The sequence below is a fragment of the Lepus europaeus genome, chromosome 19 (genome assembly GCF_033115175.1).
Source record: "Lepus europaeus isolate LE1 chromosome 19, mLepTim1.pri, whole genome shotgun sequence".
NCBI classification, from domain to species: Eukaryota; Metazoa; Chordata; class Mammalia; order Lagomorpha; family Leporidae; genus Lepus; species Lepus europaeus.
In genome coordinates this window covers 13,662,805-13,682,789 of record NC_084845.1, presented here as the reverse complement: position 1 = coordinate 13,682,789, position 19,985 = coordinate 13,662,805, and the positions used below count along the sequence as shown (strand labels likewise).

General features: G+C 43.7%; 1 protein-coding gene across 1 annotated transcript in view; it reads right to left on the bottom strand.

Moving 5' to 3' along the window:
• The window catches only part of LOC133747663 (eukaryotic translation initiation factor 3 subunit L-like), a 42,476-nt gene extending 22,973 nt beyond the window's left edge, over positions 1-19,503 (bottom strand). The window contains 2 exon segments of the mRNA XM_062175988.1: positions 3,458-3,589; positions 19,498-19,503. Of these exon segments, the coding sequence (XP_062031972.1) occupies positions 3,458-3,589; positions 19,498-19,503 (138 nt within the window).
• Positions 19,504-19,985: the final 482 nt, after the last annotated feature.

The window sequence follows — 19,985 nt, the reverse complement described above, 5'->3', positions numbered from 1 at the left end:
CCTCAAAGAAATCAGTAGTTCACAAATGAGTAACTCATTTGAAGACAGGAAAAGATGATGATGATGAAGCCCACAGCAGCAAACCATCCAGATCAATTTGCAAGGAAAAATTACTTTTTTCATGCCCTAGTTGAAGAGAAACAATTAACAGCAGAAACAACAGATAACTCAACTGGTTCAGTTTACTCAATTCTGACTCAAAAATTCAAGTGGAACAAATTTTTGCTTGATGGGTGCCAAAAATGTGTGGCTAGATCAGTTACAGACATTTGCAGGATTTTCAATGAAAATTTTCAAAAAGTGGAATCAAATGGCTGGTGCTGTGGTGTAGCAGGTGAAGCTGTGCCCTGAAGTGCCAGCATCCCACATGGATGTCAGTTTGAGCCACAGCTGCTCCACTTCTGATCCAGCTCCCTGCAATGGATTGGGAAAGCAGTAGAGAATGGCACATTCCTTGGGCCCCTGCATCTGCTTTGGAGACCGGGTGGAGGCTCTGGCTCCTAGCTTCCAATTGGTGCAGCTCCAGTTGTTGTGACCATCTGGAGAGTGAACCAGCAGATGGAAGACCTCTCTCTCTCTCTCTCTCTCTCTCTCTTTCTCTCTCCCTCTGCTTCTCTGTAACTCTGCCTTTCAAATAAAAATAAATAAATCTTTAAAAAAAATTTTTTTAAAAAGAATTGTAACAGGAGATGAAATGTGAGTTTAATGGTGCAACCATGAAGACAGAGTACAATGGCTACCAAGAGGTAGGAAGGCCTGCAAAGCAAAAGCCGACCAGGAGCGGCATCGTGTCACAGTGGGTTAAGTTGCTGCCTGATATGCCAGCATCCCATATTGGAATGCTGGTTTGAGTCCTCGCTACTCTACTTCCAATCCAGCTTTCCTGCAAATGCACCTGGGAAGACAGTAAAAGACAGCCCAGACACCGGGGCTGCTGTCACCCTGTGAACAACCCAAAAGGAGTTCCTGGCTCTTGGATTGAGCCTGGCCCAGCCCTGGCTGTTGAAACTCTTTGGGGTGTGAACCATCAGATGACAGCTTTCTTTCACTCTATCTCCTCCCAATTCTCTGTCACTCTGCCTCTTAAATAAATAAATCTCAAAAATAAAGTAAAAGTATGGCCGGCGCCGTGGCTCAACAGGCTAATCCTCTGCCTTGCGGCGCCGGCACACCAGGTTCTAGTCCCGGTCGGGGCACCGGATTCTGTCCCGGTTGCCCCTCTTCCAGGCCAGCTCTCTGCTGTGGCCCGGGAGTGCAGTGGAGGATGGCCCAAGTGCTTGGGCCCTGCACCCCATGGGAGACCAGGAGAAGTACCTGGCTCCTGGCTTCCGATCAGCGCGGTGCGCCGGCCGCAGTGGCCATTGGAGGGTGAACCAACGGCAAAGGAAGACCTTTCTCTCTGTCTCTCTCTCTCACTGTCCAATCTGCCTTTCAAAAAAAAATAATAATAAAGTAAAAGTGGACAAGTCAACAGCAAAGAACATGGCAATAAATTTTAGGAGATGCTTAAAGCATTTTGTTGACATTCTGCAGGACCAAAGAATAATAACATCTGCTTATCAGGAGAGGGTTTTGAGAAAGCTAACCAGAGTTTTAGCAGAAAAATGTCCAGGAAAACACCATCAAAGTCCTCTCCCACCACAGTGCTCCTGTTCATTTCTCTCATCAAACAAAGGCAATTTTGTGAACATTTCAGTGAGAAATAACCAGATATCCACTTTCTGATTTGGCTCATTCTGACCTTCTGTGTTTACATCTTGAAAAACATATTTTTCTTCTATTAATAATATAAAAAAACTGCACTGACTTTGTTAAATTCTGAAGATATTCAGTTCTTTAGGGATGACCTAAATTGGCTAGTATCATCACTTACTTAAGTACCTTAAACTTAATGAAGCTTATATTGAGAAATAAAATTTATGTTTCTAATTTTATGTTTTCATTCCATTTTTCTCCCATAAACTTTTTCAAGTCTCCTTTACAAGGGATCTTCCTTAAGATTACTAGCAGAGGGGGCTGGCGCTGTGGCGTAGCTGGTAAAGCTGCTGCCTCCAGTGCTGGCATCCCATGTGGGCGCCAGTGGAGCAGTCTGCTCCACTTCCCAACTGCTCCACTTCCAATCCAGCTCTCTGCTATGGCCTGGGAAAGCAGAAGAAGATGGCCCAAGTCCTTGGGCCCCTGCACCCACATGGGAGACCTGGAAGAGACTTCTGGTTCCTGGCTTCAAATCAGCCCAGCCGATTTGCATTGCAAAATATGAACTAAACTCAAAAAAAGACATTAAATACAAGAAATGAGAAACAAAGAATGTGTAAGGCATACAGAAAAGAAATAGTGAAATGATATAAGTATTGTCCCGCCTTACAATAATTATTGTAAATGTAAATGTCTTAAACTGTCTAATCAAAAAACAGTGATGGCAAAGTAGATAAAAATATCATTTAACCATATGCTGTCTACAGGAGACTCATTTTAGATCTATACACACAAACAGGCTGAAAGTGAAAGGTTGGAGAAAAATGCTCCATGCAAATAGTAACTCAAAGAGCAGGGGTCGCTGTAAATAAGTCAGACATTAAAAGACAAACAGTGTATGACTCACTTATATGAGATACGCAAAGTAGTGAAATTCATAGACAAAACAAAAGGGTGGTTGCTAGGTGGAAGAGGCAGAAAACAGAATTATTATTCAATGGGTATAGGATTTCAGTTCTGCAAGATGAAAAAAGTTGTGGAGATCTATAGATGGTGCTGATGGTAGTACAACAATATGAATATACAGGAACTATACACTTATAATAATGGTTAACAGTGTGAATTTTATGTTATGGCTACTTTATCACAAAAAAGATCTTAAAAGTACAGTTGTAATATTTGAAAACATTAAAGAATAGCTCAAAAAATAGTAAGAGTTTATACAGTGGAGTACTGCTAGCTTTACACAGTAGCTTTACATTTGTCCTATTTATGGTATAAACACTCTCACCACAGGCAATTGCAAATGATCTACATAACACAGCTGAACCCAAACTGTGGATGAAATATAAACAACTGTCTCTAGAGAGCCAATTCCTGCCAGCTCTAATAGACCACACCTATACACCGTGGAATGAGAAGGCTGTGCCAAGATGGCCGCTGGCAAGCGTCAATTACTCAGGAATGGCTTCGGAACCCACCTGGCAAAAGAGCCTGCCTGGCAACAGGCAGTGATTGGTTAGGGCATAAACTGCCCCTTGACTGGATTCACTGCCTTGGCTATTTAAGCTGCTGTATCAACTGAAATAAACGAGTCTGCGAGCTGCTTGCCTCTAGCCTGCTTTCACCCGACTACCAGAGTCTGCGTGGAAACTCCGCACCTCTTGCCCCACTGTGCTTCTCCTCTCAGAACTAACTCACCTCAACAATATACAATTTAAATATACATATTTATAAAATGTCAAAAGGGAAGTGTTTATACCTGACCACTCTTAATTCCATTTTCTGTAAGAAATACATTTTCTACCACCATGAATATGTTGGGCACCAAAAATATATGTTGTGCCCAGATTGTTAGATCCCCGCAGAGTCCCCCAGAGTCGATCACACAGAACTGCAAAAGCAAGGTTTACTCGCGAGTACAAGCTGCGACAGGGACCCCATCCAACCAACTGGCACAGCGGAGGAAGGAGTGAGGCCCCGATCTTTGTTAAGGAGAGGTTTGTTTTTTGTTTGTTTGTTTGTTTTTTTGACAGGCAGAGTGGATAGTGAGAGAGAGAGACAGAGAGAAAGGTCTTCCTTTTTGCCGTTGGTTCACCCTCCAATGGCCGCTGCGGCCGGCGCACCGCGCTATTCCGATGGCAGGAGCCAGGTGCTTCTCCTGGTCTCCCATGGGGTGCAGGGCCCAAGCACTTGGGCCATCCTCCACTGCACTCCCTGGCCACAGCACAGAGCTGGGCTGGAAGAGGGGCAACCGGGACAGGATCGGTGCCCCGACCGGGACTGGAACCCGGTGTGCCGGCGCCGCAAGGCGGAGGATTAGCCTGTTGAGCCACGGCGCCGGCCGCCCTTTTTTCCTTTAAAAACTCTCCCTAACAGGCCGGCGCCGTGGCTTAACAGGCTAATCCTCTGCCTTGCGGCGCCGGCACACCGGGTTCTAGTCCCGGTCGGGGCACTGATCCTGTCCCGGTTGCCCCTCTTCCAGGCCAGCTCTCTGCTGTGGCCAGGGAGTGCAGTGGAGGATGGCCCAAGTGGTTGGGCCCTGCACCCCATGGGAGACCAGGATAAGCACCTGGCTCCTGCCATCGGATCAGCGCGGTGCGGCAGCCATTGGAGGGTGAACCAACGGCAAAAGGAAGACCTTTCTCTCTGTCTCTCTCTCACTGTCCACTCTGCCTGTCAAAAAAAATTAAAAAATAAAATAAAGGAAAAAAGGGGCTACATCAGCAGGAAAAAGAGTTACATACAGCATGGAAGCTCTGGGTACAGGGAGTTACAGCGAGGGCTTACAGCATGGAAGCTTTGGGCACAGGGAGTTACTTTGTTTAGCAATCCTTGGCCTACTGTCCTTGGCCTACTGAGCTAGCTGTCCCTGGTGAGCTTTGACATTTCTGGAATGCCTGAATGCCTGTTTTTACAAGGACCCGGGTCTACTATGGGAAACGGAGGCTGCTTTTTTTTTTTTTTTAATTGTTTTAAAATTGAGTAACTTTGGTTCTTCAGTTCATGTCTACCTATGCATAACTATGTACCTTTTTCATTGATACCTATAATAATTAACATACTGAGAGTTTCTATTTAGTCATCATTGTTTAAAAAAGATTTATTTATTTGACAGAGTTAGAGAGAGAGAGAGAGAGAGAGAGATCGATCTTCCATCCACTGGTTCATTCCCCAAATGGCCATAATGTCCAGGGCTGGGCCAGGCCAAAGTCAGGAGCTAGGAGCTTCACCCAGGTCTCCTGCATGGGTGGCAGGGACCCAAACACTTGGGTCATCTTCCACTGCTTTTCCCAGGTCAATAGCAGGGAGCTGGATTGGAAGTGGAGCAACTGGAACACTGACCAGTGTCTGTATGGGATGTCAGCTTTGCAGGCAGCAGCTTCACTCACTACACTACAATGCTGGCCCCTTATATACTTTATTATTTACTATTCCTAGAGATGTTCAACCTGTTTTATTTTTTGTATCTTTCCTCAGGCCCTTTCTGGCCTTCCCTTTAACCAAGGCCAATTGTTCTGGTTATTCCCATGAGGGTATGTTCATCAGTCTTACAATATGCACCACTTCTACGTAACTGGAATCTTTTTTTAAAAAAAATATTTATTTATTTATTTATTTATTTATTGGAAAGGCAGTTACAGAGAGCAGACGCAGAGAGAGAGGGGTCCTCCATTCGCTGATTCACTCCCCAGATGGCCGCAACAGCCAGAGTTGCACACTGATCCGAAGCCAGGAGCTTCTTCGGGGTCTCCCATGTGGGTGCAGGGGCCCATCTTCCACTGCTTTCCCAGGCCATAACAGAGAACTGATTGGAAGTTGAGCAGCCAGGACTCAAACCAGCACCCCATGGGATGCCAGCACTGCAGGCAGTGGCTTTAACTGCTATGCAACAGTGCTGACTTCACACAACTGGAATCTTGAATAGTTTGAGACTTGGAAAGCAAGGGAGGGGGCCAGCATATATGAAAAAGTCTAGTTGAAGAGTGTCACAAAAATAAATGAAAAAGAATTGGCAGATGTGGACTGAAGGATAAGTTTTTATGAAAAAATATAGTAAGCAAAACCAAAAGTACTAATTTGTTGGTACATGATTTAGGAGCAAAAATTTTCTCCTTGCAACCACAGTATGATATGTGTATAAAATGCTGAAATAGAATGAATACCATCCTTTAAAATACAGTAATGGGGTAGGATTTTGGCACAGTTAGGAGGCTCACATCCCACACTGAAGTCCCTAGGTTAGAGTCACAGCACTGCTTCCAATTCAACTTCCTGCTTACGTGCACCCAGGGGGCAGAGAGCTGGGGGAGCACATGATGCTCAAGTACTTGGGTCCCTGCCATCTACAGAGGAGATCTGGGTTGAGTTCCTGGCTCCTGCCCGGCCCTGCCACAGCGTTGTAGGCATTTGAGGAGTGAATCAGCAGATGGAATTATCTTTCTTTCTCTCACATAAATAAAGATTGTAAAAAATAGAGTAACAGTAGAAATTAACAACAGCATTTGAAAACCATTATCCCTTCCATGTGTAAATGCCCTTTGCAAAATAAATACTAGATCAATACTGAAATAAAAGTTGAAATGGGAGGCTGGCACTGTGGTGTAGTGGGTAAAGCTACCGCCTGCAGTGCTGGCATCCCATATGGGCACCAGTTCAAGTCCCAGGTGCTCTACTTCTGATCCAGCTCCCTTTTAATGTGCCTGGGAAAGCAGCAGAAGACAGCCCAAGTTCTTGGGCTCCTACACCCAAGTGGGAGACCTGGGAGAAGCTCCAGGTTCCTAGCTTTGGATTGGCCCAGCTCTGGCTGTTGTGGCCATTTGGGGAATGAGCCAGTGAATAGAAGATATTCTCTCTCTCTCTCGCTCTCGCTCTCTCTCCTCCTCTGCCTCTCTATAACTCTGCCTTCCAAATCAATCAATTAAAAAAAAAGTTGAAATGGACAAATCCTAGTAAAATACCATAAAGGAAATAAGCATGTTCAGAATATTAGCCATTCAATTTTTGCAACCAGAGGATTCAAAACTTAATAAAATATTTCAAACACTAAAGAATCAAAGCACAAAATATTGAAAACAGAAAAAATAAAATGTAATGAGTTACAAAACATAATAAATCATAGATCTGGTCCTTTTAAAAAACTGAGAGGTGAAATATTCTAGAAAAATTTATCAAAGTAGACTACAGAACAGGAAGCCTAAACCAACCACCATGGAAAAAAAACAGAAAAAGTTGTCAGTAGACAGCTGTCATAAGCATACTTTAACAGCTACATCGTCATTTCTAAATATACAGATCTAAAACACAGGAGCAGGCGTTTGTCATGTGGTTAAAATACTCCTTGGAATGCTTGCATCCCATATTAGAATGACTGGGTTCAACTTTTGACTCTATTTCGGATTCCAGCTTCCTATTAATGTGCACCTCAGGAGGCAACACATGATGGTTGGGGGTACTTGTGTCCCTGCATTCATATAGGAGACCCAGACTGAGCTCTAGACTCTTAGCTTCAGCCTGGCCTAGCACTAGGTATTATTGGCATTTGGGGAATGAACCAGCATAGGGAAGCTCTCTGTCTGTATGTTTCTGTCTTTCTGCTTTTCAAATAAAAAATGGTACTGCTAGAGGAAATAAAAGTAATGTCCAAATAACAAATGTTTCAAATAAAAACATTTTTCAAACTATTTGATTCACTTTAGTTTTTTTGGCCTCATTATGTTAAAGTTTTTCTTTGAATACATGAGTGTATTTATAATTTCCTTTCTGCTAGTTCCATCATCTTTGTCATTTCATGGTACACTGTCAGGGACCATGCAGTAGGTGGCCTTACCTCTTGGTAATAGAAAAACCTGGCGTGTCAGATAAAATGTACTATAAGCCATGCGCCTGTAACCGCCCTGCCCCCCTCCCTAATCTTGTAGAAGCCATGCGCCTGTAACCGCCCTACCCCCCTTCCCTAATCTTGTAGCTTCCCGTAACAGGGCCCCTTCCCGTAATAGGGCCCCGCGGGTTTTTCTTGATTGCGTCAGCACTGCAGTAGCGAAGACAAGCCCTTCCTCTTTCCCATGCCTCAATGATATATAGTGAGCAGTTCAAAAAATAAAGTTGCAGCTTGATCAGCACTTGTCTTGCTGCCATCCTTGTGTCTCCTGCCCCTCTCATTTCTCCTTCTAGGTACTCGACCCCAGTTGCTGTCCCGCGGGTCGGGACAGTACACTTCTTCAAACTGGTGTCTCTCTGGGCTATCAAGTATTACCTGTCATTGTGTGCTCTGGGAATTACTCAGTTACAATCCCTTGGCTTTTTTGTGACCAGCTTTGTGGAGTTATACTCCAAATATTCATAGCTGAAAACTGAACCAACACTCCACTGGGGATTTGTCTAACCACACAGTTAATGTGCCTTTCAATATCTTTCTCTTTAAATCCTCAAACTGGCAGCTAAATACAGAGTCTTGATCAGATTTCAGTTAGAAAGGCTTAATATACCTTATTTTTGCATATGGAAGTACTTCATGTCTAACTGCCACTGTGACAGAAGCCCTTTATGGTCACTGTCTAGATAATTTAATTCATCAACAGCTGCAAAAGTGCCATTGTTTAATCCTATCATTTTCTTTTCTAACATAAAATACTGAGATATAATTAACATAACAGGCAGTGCATGTATAAAGTATACAATTGGTTAAGTGGTGATAAAGTTTGTGGGCAGCAGGCATTTGGCCTAGCAGTTTATTTGCTGGTAAGATGCCCAAACCCACATCAAGTGCCTGATCCCAGCTGTTTGTTTGTTTTATTTTTGAAAGGCAGAGTGACACAGAGTGAGAAAGAAATATCTTCCATTCTCTGGTTCATTCCCCAAATGCCCACAACAGCCCAAAGCCAGGAGCCAGGAACTCCATCCGAGTTTGTCACATGGGTGGCAGGACCCCAAGTACTTGGGCCATTATCTACTGCCTCTCAGGCACATTAGAAGGAAGCTACATCAGAAGCAGAGGCAAGAATTGATTCCAGCATTCAGATAGTAGATGTAGGTGTCCCAAGTGGAGGCTTAGCCCACTGTACCCCCACAACACTTGCCCTGCTCTTCTCAAAGTTGAGAAAACTGTCTCATATTTAAATTATCAAAAGTGAAAAAAAAAAAAGTCCCAGGGTGATTTTCTTTTTTTTTTTTTTAAGGTTTATTTATTTGTTTGAAAGTCAGAGTAACACAGAGAGGAGAGGCAGGGAGAGGGAGAGGCTTTCATCTGCTGGTTCACTCCCCAGATGGCCTCGATGGCTGGAGCTATGCCGATCTAAAGCCAGGAGCCAAGAGCCAGGAGCTTCTTCTGGGTCTCCCATACAGGTGCAGGGGCCCAAGGACTTGGGCCATCTTCTTCTACTTTCCCAGGCCATAGCAGAGAGCTGAATTGGAAGTGGAGCAGCCAGGCCTTGTACCGGCGAGCATTTGGGATGCCAGCCCTTCAAGCCACTGTGCCACAGTGCCGGCCCCTCCCAGGGTGATTTTTTAAGTAAATACTTATAATATAAAGAAATAATGAGCTATATTATTATAATTGAAACAAATGCCATTAAATACTTTGAGATATGAAAGAGTATAAATCATAATTAGAAAAAATAAGAAATTAAGTTGTAGAGCTCATAAGTAAAATAGAAATAAAAATAATTTTTAAACTTCCAACCTAGAAAGATGAGATCAAACCCAAGAGATAAATATTAAGTAAGAGTAAAGAAATAGCGGGTTAAAGCCCTGGCCTGAAGTGCCGGCATCTCATATGGGTGGTGGTTCTAGTTCCAGCTGCTCCACTTCCGATCTAGCTCTCTGCTATAGCCTGAGATAGCAGTGGAAGATGGTTCAAATCCTTGGGCTCCTGTGCCCACGTGGGAGACCCAGAGGAAACTCCTGGCTCCTGGCTTCAGATTGGCGCAGCTCCAGCCATGAGGCCATCTGAGGAGTGAACCAGCAGATGGAAGACTTCTCTCTCTGTCTCTACCTCTCTCTGTAACTCTGTCTTTCAAATAAATAAAATAAATCTTAAAAAAAGAAATATTTGAAAAGTACATAGAAGTGAATAATGCAGTCTGTTTTATCTAGATTTCTTTATAAGTTTTATGATTAACAAAAAGGTCTACATTTAAAAAACATAAATCACATATGATTCCTAATTACTTGTATAAAACAAGCCAATTCTTAGTAATGAACCCCAAATCTTAAGGGACTTGATCCTTCCCAATATGACTTCACATGCTATTAATCACCTCTTAATTCTGCTCTGATCTACCTGCCATTCCTCGAACACATGTATCTAATTTCCTTTCAAGGGCCTTTGCCTGTATGGTTCACTCTCCTTGGAATGCTCTTGTTCATATACTTATTTCATGTCTCTACAAAATTATTACCTCCTAAGAAAAAGGTTTCCAGCTACCCTACCTCACTTAAATTTGCTCTGTTCTTTGTTAGTGTCCTTCACAGTATATCTGATGTTAGTTATATAAAATATTTATTCCTTCCTTAATATAGCATAATCTCTGTGATTTCAGGAACATAATCTAATTCAGTATTTTTTTTAAGATTTACCTTTTTTTTTCTTCTTCATTTGAATGATAGAGTTACAGAGAGGCAGAGAGAGAGTGAGAGGTCTTCCATCTGCTGGTTCACTCCCCAAATGGCCGAAGTGGTTAAAGCTGCGCTGATCCAAAGCCAGGAGCCAGGAGCTTCTTCTGGGTCTCCCATGTGAGTGCAGGGCTCCAAGGACTTGGGCCATCTTCTACTGCTCTCCCAGGACATAGCAGAGAGCTGGATTGGAAGTGGAGCAGCCGGGACTCAAACTGGCACCCATATGGGATGCTGGCACTGCAGGTAGTGGCTTTATCAGCTATGCCACAGCGCCGGCCCCCATGGAAATGGCCTTTAAAATGTATAGATACCTCACACAACATAAGAAAATTCATACTGGAGGAAAACTTTATAAATGTAAGGAATGTGGGAAGATGTTGCTATGGATTCATTCTGAGAGGAGGAGCATGGTGTGGGCAAGAGGCACGGAGTAATGACACAGACCCCGGGAGTTGGGTGGAAGCGAGCTGAGGTGAGCAGCTTGCAGACTTGTTTATTTCAGTTGGTGCAGCAGCTAATATAGCCAAGGCATATAATCTGGTCAAGGGGTGGTTTATGCCCTAACCAATCACTGCCTGTTGCAAGGTAGGCTCCTTTGCCAGGTGGGTTCTGAAGCCATTCCTGAGTAACTGACGCTGGCTTGCCAGTGGCCATCTTGGCACAGCCTTCTCTTCCACCACAGGAAGGCATTTAGTTGTGCTTCAAATCTTGTTCAACACATGAGAAAATTAATGAAGAATTCATGAGAAGCCCTATGTGTGTAAGCAGTGTGGGAAGACCTTCAGATACAGCTCAGCTCTTAAATCTCATCAAGGAATTCATACTGGTGTGAAAATCTAAGAATAATACAAGGAATGTGAAAACACCTCTGGGCATGGCCCAAACTTTTTCAATATCAGACAGTTCACATTGATGAGAAATGATTTAACAATAGTATTTTTTAAAAGATTTTATTTATTTATTTGAGAGGTAGAGTTACAGACAGTGAGAGGCAGAGAGAGACAGAAAGTTCTTCCATCCAGTGGTTCACTCCCCAAATGGCTGCAATGGCCAGAGCTGGGCCCATCTGAAGCTAAGAGCCAGGAGCTTCTTCCAGGTCTCCCATGTGGGTGCAGGGGCCCAAGCACTTGGGCTATCTGCTTTCTCAGGCCACAGCAGAGAGCTGGATTGGAAGAGGGTCAGCCCGGACTTGAACCGGTGCCCATATGGGATGCTGGCACTGCAGGTGATGGCTTGACCCGCTACGCCACAGCACCAGCCCCTGTCCATTATATTTTAATACGATATCTGACTAGTCAATGGCAAATTAAAAAAAAAAAAAAGGCAATCCCAATTTCTTTAGGCCTACAATATCCATAAAATGTGTTTTTTTTTTTTACTAAATTGGTAACTAAAAACCTTCTAAACTAGAAATCAATGTGTATTTTATAAATTACTCTAAATCCTAATGTCTTATCACAACAATAAGCTTTCTTCACAAATTGTGTGGGTCAGAAATTCAAGGGCAGCTAGGCTGATTCTTCTGCTAGATTGTTTTTCATGAGATTACAATCATCTGAAAACTTCACTGGGCCCAGAGGATCTGCTCCCCAGGAGGCTCACTTAACACTAGTTGCTGGCTTAGTGCTACGGTTTGGATATGGTTTAAGTGTATTCATGTGTTGGAGTGTGGTCCTCAATTTGGCAATACATAGGTGATGTGGAACCTTTAAGAGGTAGAGCGTAGCAGAAAGTCTTTAGATACTGGGGGTCATAACCTTAGAAGGAACTATGGGACTCTGGCTTCCTGTTTGGCAATATGATCTCTTCCTTCCACATGTGCTCCCACTGCTGTGATGTCATCAGCCATGAGGTCCTTACCAGACCTGATTCAATGCCAGCACCACACCCTTGAACTTAAATAAACGTCTTTTCTTTATAAAACTAGCCTGCCTAGCTATTTTATTATAGTAATAAGAAACAGATTAATCCACTTAGAGGGTGAGAGTGATAGGAGAAAGTCATCCTCATCCACAGTGGACTTGATTTAGATGAGGGAATTCTGGACTGAGGGATGGTGCTGCAAATGGATGAGACTACTTTTTGAGCATATTTTTATGTGGTAGGAGTATAATTTGTGCTCAGACTGCCAGTGGTTGTGTTTTTAAAATATGTCCATCAATTCTGCAACACTCCACCCTTCAAAGCTGAAGCTCAATTCTCCCTCCTTTGGGTGTAGGCTGAACCTGGCCATGTGCGTCTAATGAAAGAACATTCAGGACAGCTTTCTCCTGGCACCCCTGCTCACGTCTCATTCTCACTCAGATCTGCCACTTCCCCTGGGCTTCTGCAGAGGCTGCTGACAGCCTTTTACTAAAATTCCCCTGAATGGACAGTCTCCTGTGTGTCACATTAGATTTCTGAGGTGTTTAAGGGGCCTAAGAGTCATACTCTGTTGGAAACTTTACTGCAATCCCTCCTTGCTTTCTCTCTGAAATCACCATTATGTTAACATTGAGGCCATGCTTCTCCTGAGTTACCCTCCCCCCCAGGCTGTTTTCTGAGTAATGCAGACATATTATTGCAAGTTATTCCTTTTTTAATTATTATTATTTTTACTTTCTTAAATTTATTTGAGAGGCAAAGAGAATTCCCATCTGCTGGTTCACTCTCCAAATGCCCACAAGGACCAGGGCTAGGCCAGGCCAAAACCAGAGCTGGAAACTCAATCCAGGTCCTCCTTGTGTGGGGCAAGGACACAACGACTTGACCATTCACTGCGGCCCCCAGGGTACACATTAGCAGGAATCCGGAGTTAGGAGCCACAACCAGAGCCAGATATCAAACCCAGACACTGATTTGTAACAAGGGTGCCTTAACCCATATCTTAACCATTGGCAGGTGTTTAAACACCTGCCCGAGATTAGTTCTTATGAAGCTAGGTTCCTCGAATGGGGCACCTTGGAACCAACTCCCCATCAGTCAGGCTTGAACTGTCTGAAAACTGCACTGCATTTTCCTGTACAATCTCCCTTCATCCTCGCTCCTTCAGAACTGAAAGCCTGGAGGCTTTCACCACCTTACCTGACTTCCTTTTTTTCCTTCAGGGTTACCCCTGTATTCTTTATGTATCTGATCTGTCTTGATATTTGCTTTCAGAGGACCAAAGTAAAACATACCTTCAGCTTACTGATAGATTGTTTTGTTTTTTAACAGTGCCTGTATTTGATCATTGTCCAAAGATCAATCAGACTAGCACTTTCCAAAACTAAGACCTGGTTCACTTCTGTTAAAAGTCCTTTAGCTATCTCACTTCTTGTGCTTGAAACAGCAAGAAGCTAGGTGACACCTTAACAGCACTCTGCTTGCAAGTCTCCTTAGCTAAACTACTCACTTCGTGAGGTATTATTTCCTGCTCTTCATGTTATCACTCGCAATGCTGTTGCTAAGCTTTTTGCTACGGCATAACAAGAATCCCATTTTCTCTACTTTTCCATAACATTTTTCAGTCTTCTTTTAAGTCCTCACTAGTAGCATCTTCAAAACCTTCCAGGTTTCTGCTAAAAATATTTCCAAGGCCCTTCCAATTTTTGCCTACTTTGTGGTCCTAAGCCCTCTATGGTATTTTGGGTTTTGTTTCATTATTATACCTTGACTAAGTTATCTCATGCTGCCTTCTAAAGTTCCTGAAAACTTAGTAGGTTAAAAATCCAATAATAGTGTATTTTTCTTAGTTTCAGTAAGTCAGGAATTTGAAACCAGCGAAGCTAGGCAAGTTGTGGCTCAGCTGCCTCAGAAGGTCATAGTTATCCAACTGTTTGGAGTTGGAGAATCTACTTTCAAAGATGACTTAGTTATGTGGCTGGTTTTTACTGGCAAACTCCGCTGGGGCCTCTCCATATGCTACATGACTATACTTGTGATGTGACAGTTAGCTTTTCTCAGAAGTCATCCTTTTTATAATCTCACCATGGAAATCATTTCAGCCACACTCCATTCATTAGCATTGAGTCACAAAGACCAGACCATATTCAACAGGAGAGGAATTCAGCTTTTCCTTTGGAAGAGAAATATCAAAACATTTACAGACATTTTAAATCACCACACCTTCCAACACCATTCAAGCACTGATAATCTTTTTTTAAAAATTTTTTTTCTATTAGAGAGAGACAGAGAGAAAGGTCTTCCTTTTCCATTGGTTCACCCCCCAATGGCCACTGCAGCTGGCGTGCTGTGGCCTACGTGCTGCGGCCAGCGCACCTGATCCGAAGCCAGGGACCAGGTGCCTCCCCTGGCCTCCCACGTGGGTGCAGGGCCCAAGCAGAGAGCTGGACAGGAAGAGGAGCGACCGGGACAGAATCTGGTGCTCTGACCAGGACTAGAACCTGGTGTGCCGGTACCGCAGGCAGAGGATTAGCCTAGTGAGCCGTGGTGCCGGCCTGATAATCTCTTAAAAATTAAAACTAACAAATGAACTTGTTAATGTCACATATGCAATGATGAGTTTTGCCATAGCACATATATTACCTGTCATCACTTCCTTCTGCCTTTCTTATGTGTCATTGGCCAAGATGCTTATCATCTATGGGCATCATTTTTTTTTTTTGACAGGCAGAGTGGACAGTGAGAGAGAGACAGAGAGAAAGGTCTTCCTTTTGCCATTGGTTCACCCTCCAATGGCCACCGCAGTAGGCGCGCTGCGGCTGGCGCACCGTGCTGATCCGATGGCAGGAGCCAGGTGCTTATCCTGGTCTCCCATGGGGTGCAGGGCCCAACCACTTGGGCCATCCTCCACTGCACTCCCTGGCCACAGCAGTGAGCTGGCCTGGAAGAGGGGCAACCGGGACAGGATCGGTGCCCCGACCGGGACTAGAACCCAGTGTGCCGGTGCCGCAAGGCGGAGGATTAGCCTAGTGAGCCGCGGCGCCGGCTTATGGGCATCATTTTTAAAACGCTAATCAAGAACCTACATGATAGTCCCATTATATGGATTAAAGTAGTACATGTATAGGGCTGGCACTGTGGCTTCACGGATTAGGCTGCTGCCTGCAGGAACAACACTGTCATCCATTACAGGCACCAGTTTGTGTCCCAGCTGCTCCATTTCTTATCCAGCTCCTAGCTAATGTGCCTGGAAAAAGCAGCACAGGATAGTTCAAGTGCTCAGGGCCCTGCCACCCACATAGGAAACTAGGCCTGTGCCCAAACATTTTGGCCTTTTGGGGAGTGAACCAGATGATGAAGCTCTCTCTCTCTCTTTCTATCTCTCCCTCTTCCTCTGTAATGCCGACTTTCAAATAAATAAATAAATCTTTTTTAAAAATAAAGAAAATAGAAGTAGTATAGGTACAACCTTGGAAGATTATCTGGTATATATTTCTTTTCTTTTAAGATTTATTTTATTTATTTGAAAGACAGAGTAACAGAGAGAGGTCTTCCATCTGCTGGTTCACTCCCCAGATGGCCACAATGGCCGGAGCTGTGCTGATCTGAAGCCAGGAGACAGGAGCTTCTTCCAGGTCTCCCATGCGGGTGCAGGGGCCCAAAGACTTGGGCCATCTTCTACTGCTTTCCCAGGCCATAGCAGAAAGCTGGATTGAAAGAGGAGCAGCCAGGACTAGAACCAGTGCCCATATGGGATGCCAGCACTTCAGGCCAGGGCTTTAACCTGCTGCACCACAGCGCCAGCCCCATCTGGTATATATTCCTATGCTCAAAAATATGAGCTGTTACTTCTACCATCATATGTGAGTTGCTGACATCCATTATAGAAGATTCCAATGATGTCATTAATTGAAAGCAGTTTCTTAAAGCCCCCTTTCAAACTTTACATTAATTTGGAAATAAGGTAAATGATTTAGTATGTACAATTATTTTGACAAAAACAACAATTTATATTCTCTGTTCACAATTTAAGATAAAGTAGGAATTAATAAAATATCAAAAAGTAAATTGTCCTTTTGGAGACTTTCCTAAACTTCTTAGTGTATATTTTTATTTAACATGCAAAAATGTTGAAAAGAATTGTATAGCAATCCTCCCTTTTATGTTTTGCTTGGTCTATCTCATTGCAACCCTTTATGTCTATTTATGAGTTATCTCTGTGTTATTGAGAGTAACTTGTAAATGTCATTGTACTTCACATGCAAATTTCCTGCATAACTGAGATGATAAAATAACACTGGAAAAAATTAGTAAATTTCTATAATGTCCTCAAATATTCACCCAATGGTATTTTTTCAAAAAGATTTATTTATTTGAAAGAAAGAGTTACAGAGAGGCAGAGGCAGAGAGAGAGAGAGAGAGGAAGAGAGGTCTTCCATCCACTGGTTCACTCCCAAAATGGCTGCAATGGTTGGAGCTAGGTCAATCTGAGGCCAGGAGCTTCTTCTGGGTCTCCCATGTGGGTGCAGGGGCCCAAGGACTTGGGCCATCTTCCACTGCTTTCCCATGGATCAGAAGTGGAGAAGCTGAAACTCAAATTGGTACCCATATGGGATGCCAGCACTGCAGTGGCAGCTTTACCTGCTACACCACAGTGCTGGCCCCACCCAATGGTATTTTTAATAGCTGTTTTCTAATCAGAATCCACTCTAGGGTAATTACATTTGGATTTTTAAAAACTATTTTCTTTTTCTCTTAGATAATATCCTCACTTTTTCATGCTTTTTTTTTTTTTTTTTTCTTTTTAGGTGCCCAAAGACTGTCCCACATGCTTGATTTTTTCCTCATGGCATGATTTAATTTGTTCTATCATGTTTCCTATAAACTAGAAGTTATGTCTAGAGATTTCATTAGGTTGAGGTTTTTAGCCATAATACTTCATGGACTGAGCTGAATATTTCTGATAGCAAGTGTGAAGTGTTTGCATGATTATTAATGCTGCACTGTAAAATTTAAAGAGCAACTGTCAGTTCTCTACTGAAAAGATCCATTTTTGTTTCAATTAGTAATTTGAGGAGTGCTCCACTGATACAGTCTTTTGAAAATGTAATTTAGAATGTAATGTATTTAGAAAGCCAGGATGGAAACAGAATTTTGCTACTTTGTTCATCTGTCCCTGCCATTTACAAAATGCCTGTTAAAGACCAGACAACTGGGGCAGGGGCTGTGGTGTACTAAGCAAAGCCTCCACCTGAAGCACTGGCATCCCATATGGACGCCAGTTCATGTCCCAGCTGCTCCTTTTCCAATCCAGCTCTCCGCTTATGGCTGGGAAAGCAGTGGAAGATGGCCCAAGTGGTTGGGCCCCACACCCACATGGGAAACCCAGAAGAAGCTCCTGGCTCCTGGCTTCAGATTGGCTCAGCTTGGCTGTTGCAGCCATTTGGGGAATGAACAAGCAGATGGAAGACCTTTCTCTCTGTCTCTCCCTTTCTCTGTGTGTAACTCTGCCTCTCTAATAAATAAACAAAATAAGCAAAATAAATAAACAAAATCTAAAACAAGACAGTAAAGCTGTGGGTGGCAGCAATGTTAATCTATAAGGCCAACAGAAAGCAAAACAAATCATGCTGATATTAAGAAAAATATTGATATGGAAAATAATTTAGGAAATAAAACTATTATTTTCATTCAAACCCCATTACTTTCCTTTCTGTGGAACATAAACTCAGTCAGTAGATATAATCAAGAAAATAATTTTTTCAAAAGATCTATTTTACTTATTTTGAAAGGCAGAGTTACAGAGAGAAGAGACACAGGTATTCCACCTGCTGGTTTCCCTCCTCAAATGGTGGCAACGGCCAGGGCTAGGCCAGGCCAAAGCCAGGAGCCAGGAGCTTCTTCTTGGTCTCCCACATGGATGCAGGGCAAGCATTTGGACTGTCCTTCACTGCTTTCCCAGGTATATTAGCAGGGAGCTGGACTGGAAGTGGAGCAGCTGGGACCTGAATCGGTGCCGGCACTGTGGGTGGCAGCTTAACCTGCTACGCTACAGCTCCAGGCCCCAAGAAAATAAACTTTAATGTTTATTCATTTCATTTCATCTACTTGAAAGGCAAAGCAGTAGAGAAAGTGAGAGATTGATCTTTCATCCACTGGTTTAATTTCCAAACATGCACAGCAGCCAGGCTGGGCCAGGCCAAAGCCAGGAGCCTGAAACTCCATCTAGGTCTCCCATGTGGTGGCAGGAACCCAAGTTTACTTGAGCCATCATCCACTGCCTCCCAGGACTCATTAACAGGAAGCTGGCCTGGATGTAAGAGAAGAAATAAGTGACCAACAAAGCATATTTTGGAATAGTGAATTTTGTCTTTGTTCCTTTTTCCCTTAAGGTATTGACTAATATTTTATTAACCCAGGGGGAAAGTAAACTGACATCAATATCTACTTGTCCCATTTCATGTGTTGTAAATATTTCCCCCAAATTCATTTACCTAAAGTTCTTGCTTTATTTATTCACTTTTCACCGTTAAGACATTTTGGGTATTTATAGATAACTATTAAGATTTAAAAGTAAGTGCCATATCAAGGTTCTAATTTTTTTTTTTAATTTCCTGCCTTAGCTATGTTTAGAAAATATATTTCTCAATCAAAACAAACATGTATTTAGAAGATAATTCTTGAGTATTTTTTTTTAACCAAATATCACTCTGAAGAGGAAAAGCATAAAATCTACTGAAAAAAGAAACGGAACTTCATTCACTCATATATAGCACAATTTATCTAACCTTTTACAGACCAAGATAGGAATTTCTGGTGTTATCAAAAATTACCACTGATATAGGCAGGGCAGGAAGTTAGTAAGGGATAAAGAGCTGAGAGGTTGGGGGGCGGCGCCTTGGCTCACTTGGTTAATCCTCCACCTGCAGCGCCGGCATCCCATATGGGCGCCAGGTTCTAGTCCCGGTTGCTCCTCTTCCAGGCCAGCTCTCTGCTATGGCCCGAGAGTGCAGTGGAGGATGGCCCAAGTGCTTGGGCGCTTGCACCCCATGGGAGACCAGGAGGAAGCACCTGGCCCCTGGCTTCGGATTCGCGTTGCTCCAGGTGTAGCGGCAATTTTGGGGGGTGAACCAACGGCAGGAAGACCTTTCTCTCTGTCTCTCTCTCACTGTCTCTAACTCTGTCAAAAGTTAAAAAAAAAAAAAAAGAGCTGAGAGGTTCCCAGCAGGCGGATGCTGCAGCCCCTTACCCCTAACTTTCCCATGATGCACCTAAGCCTCCACCAATATGACGCCGCAATGGATATGACGCTGCAATGGATACCTGCATGTCGACCTCCACATGGGACGACATTATAAAGTTCCCCCTGGTCTTCGGGGGCACTGAACCCCACCATGTTCCTACCCCACACCTGCACCACTCGCTACCCAATAAAGACAGCAGCCACACTGGGGTGGGCACGATGCTCCTCAAGGCACTGCCACGTGCACTTCTGACTGATTTATTTACTTCTTCGAATAAATCTGGCTCTGCGTCAACTTCTCTCATATGAAGAAAAGAACATGGACTACATATGACTGGAGGGCTCCCACCCCCACAACACGCATCACACACGAGCCAGGAAGCTGGCTCTACCTCAGAAGCCAACACAGCTGCAGGAGCGCCCACGCGGTCAAGCTCGCCGCCGTCAGCCTCGGGGGTCGCAGCAGTGATTCCACAGGGCCACCTTCACCTTCAGGGCTGAGGCCTAGGAGCCGAGAGGCCCCGGCGTCCGCTCCTCAGACCACCTGGGCGCAGCTGCACCGCGGCGC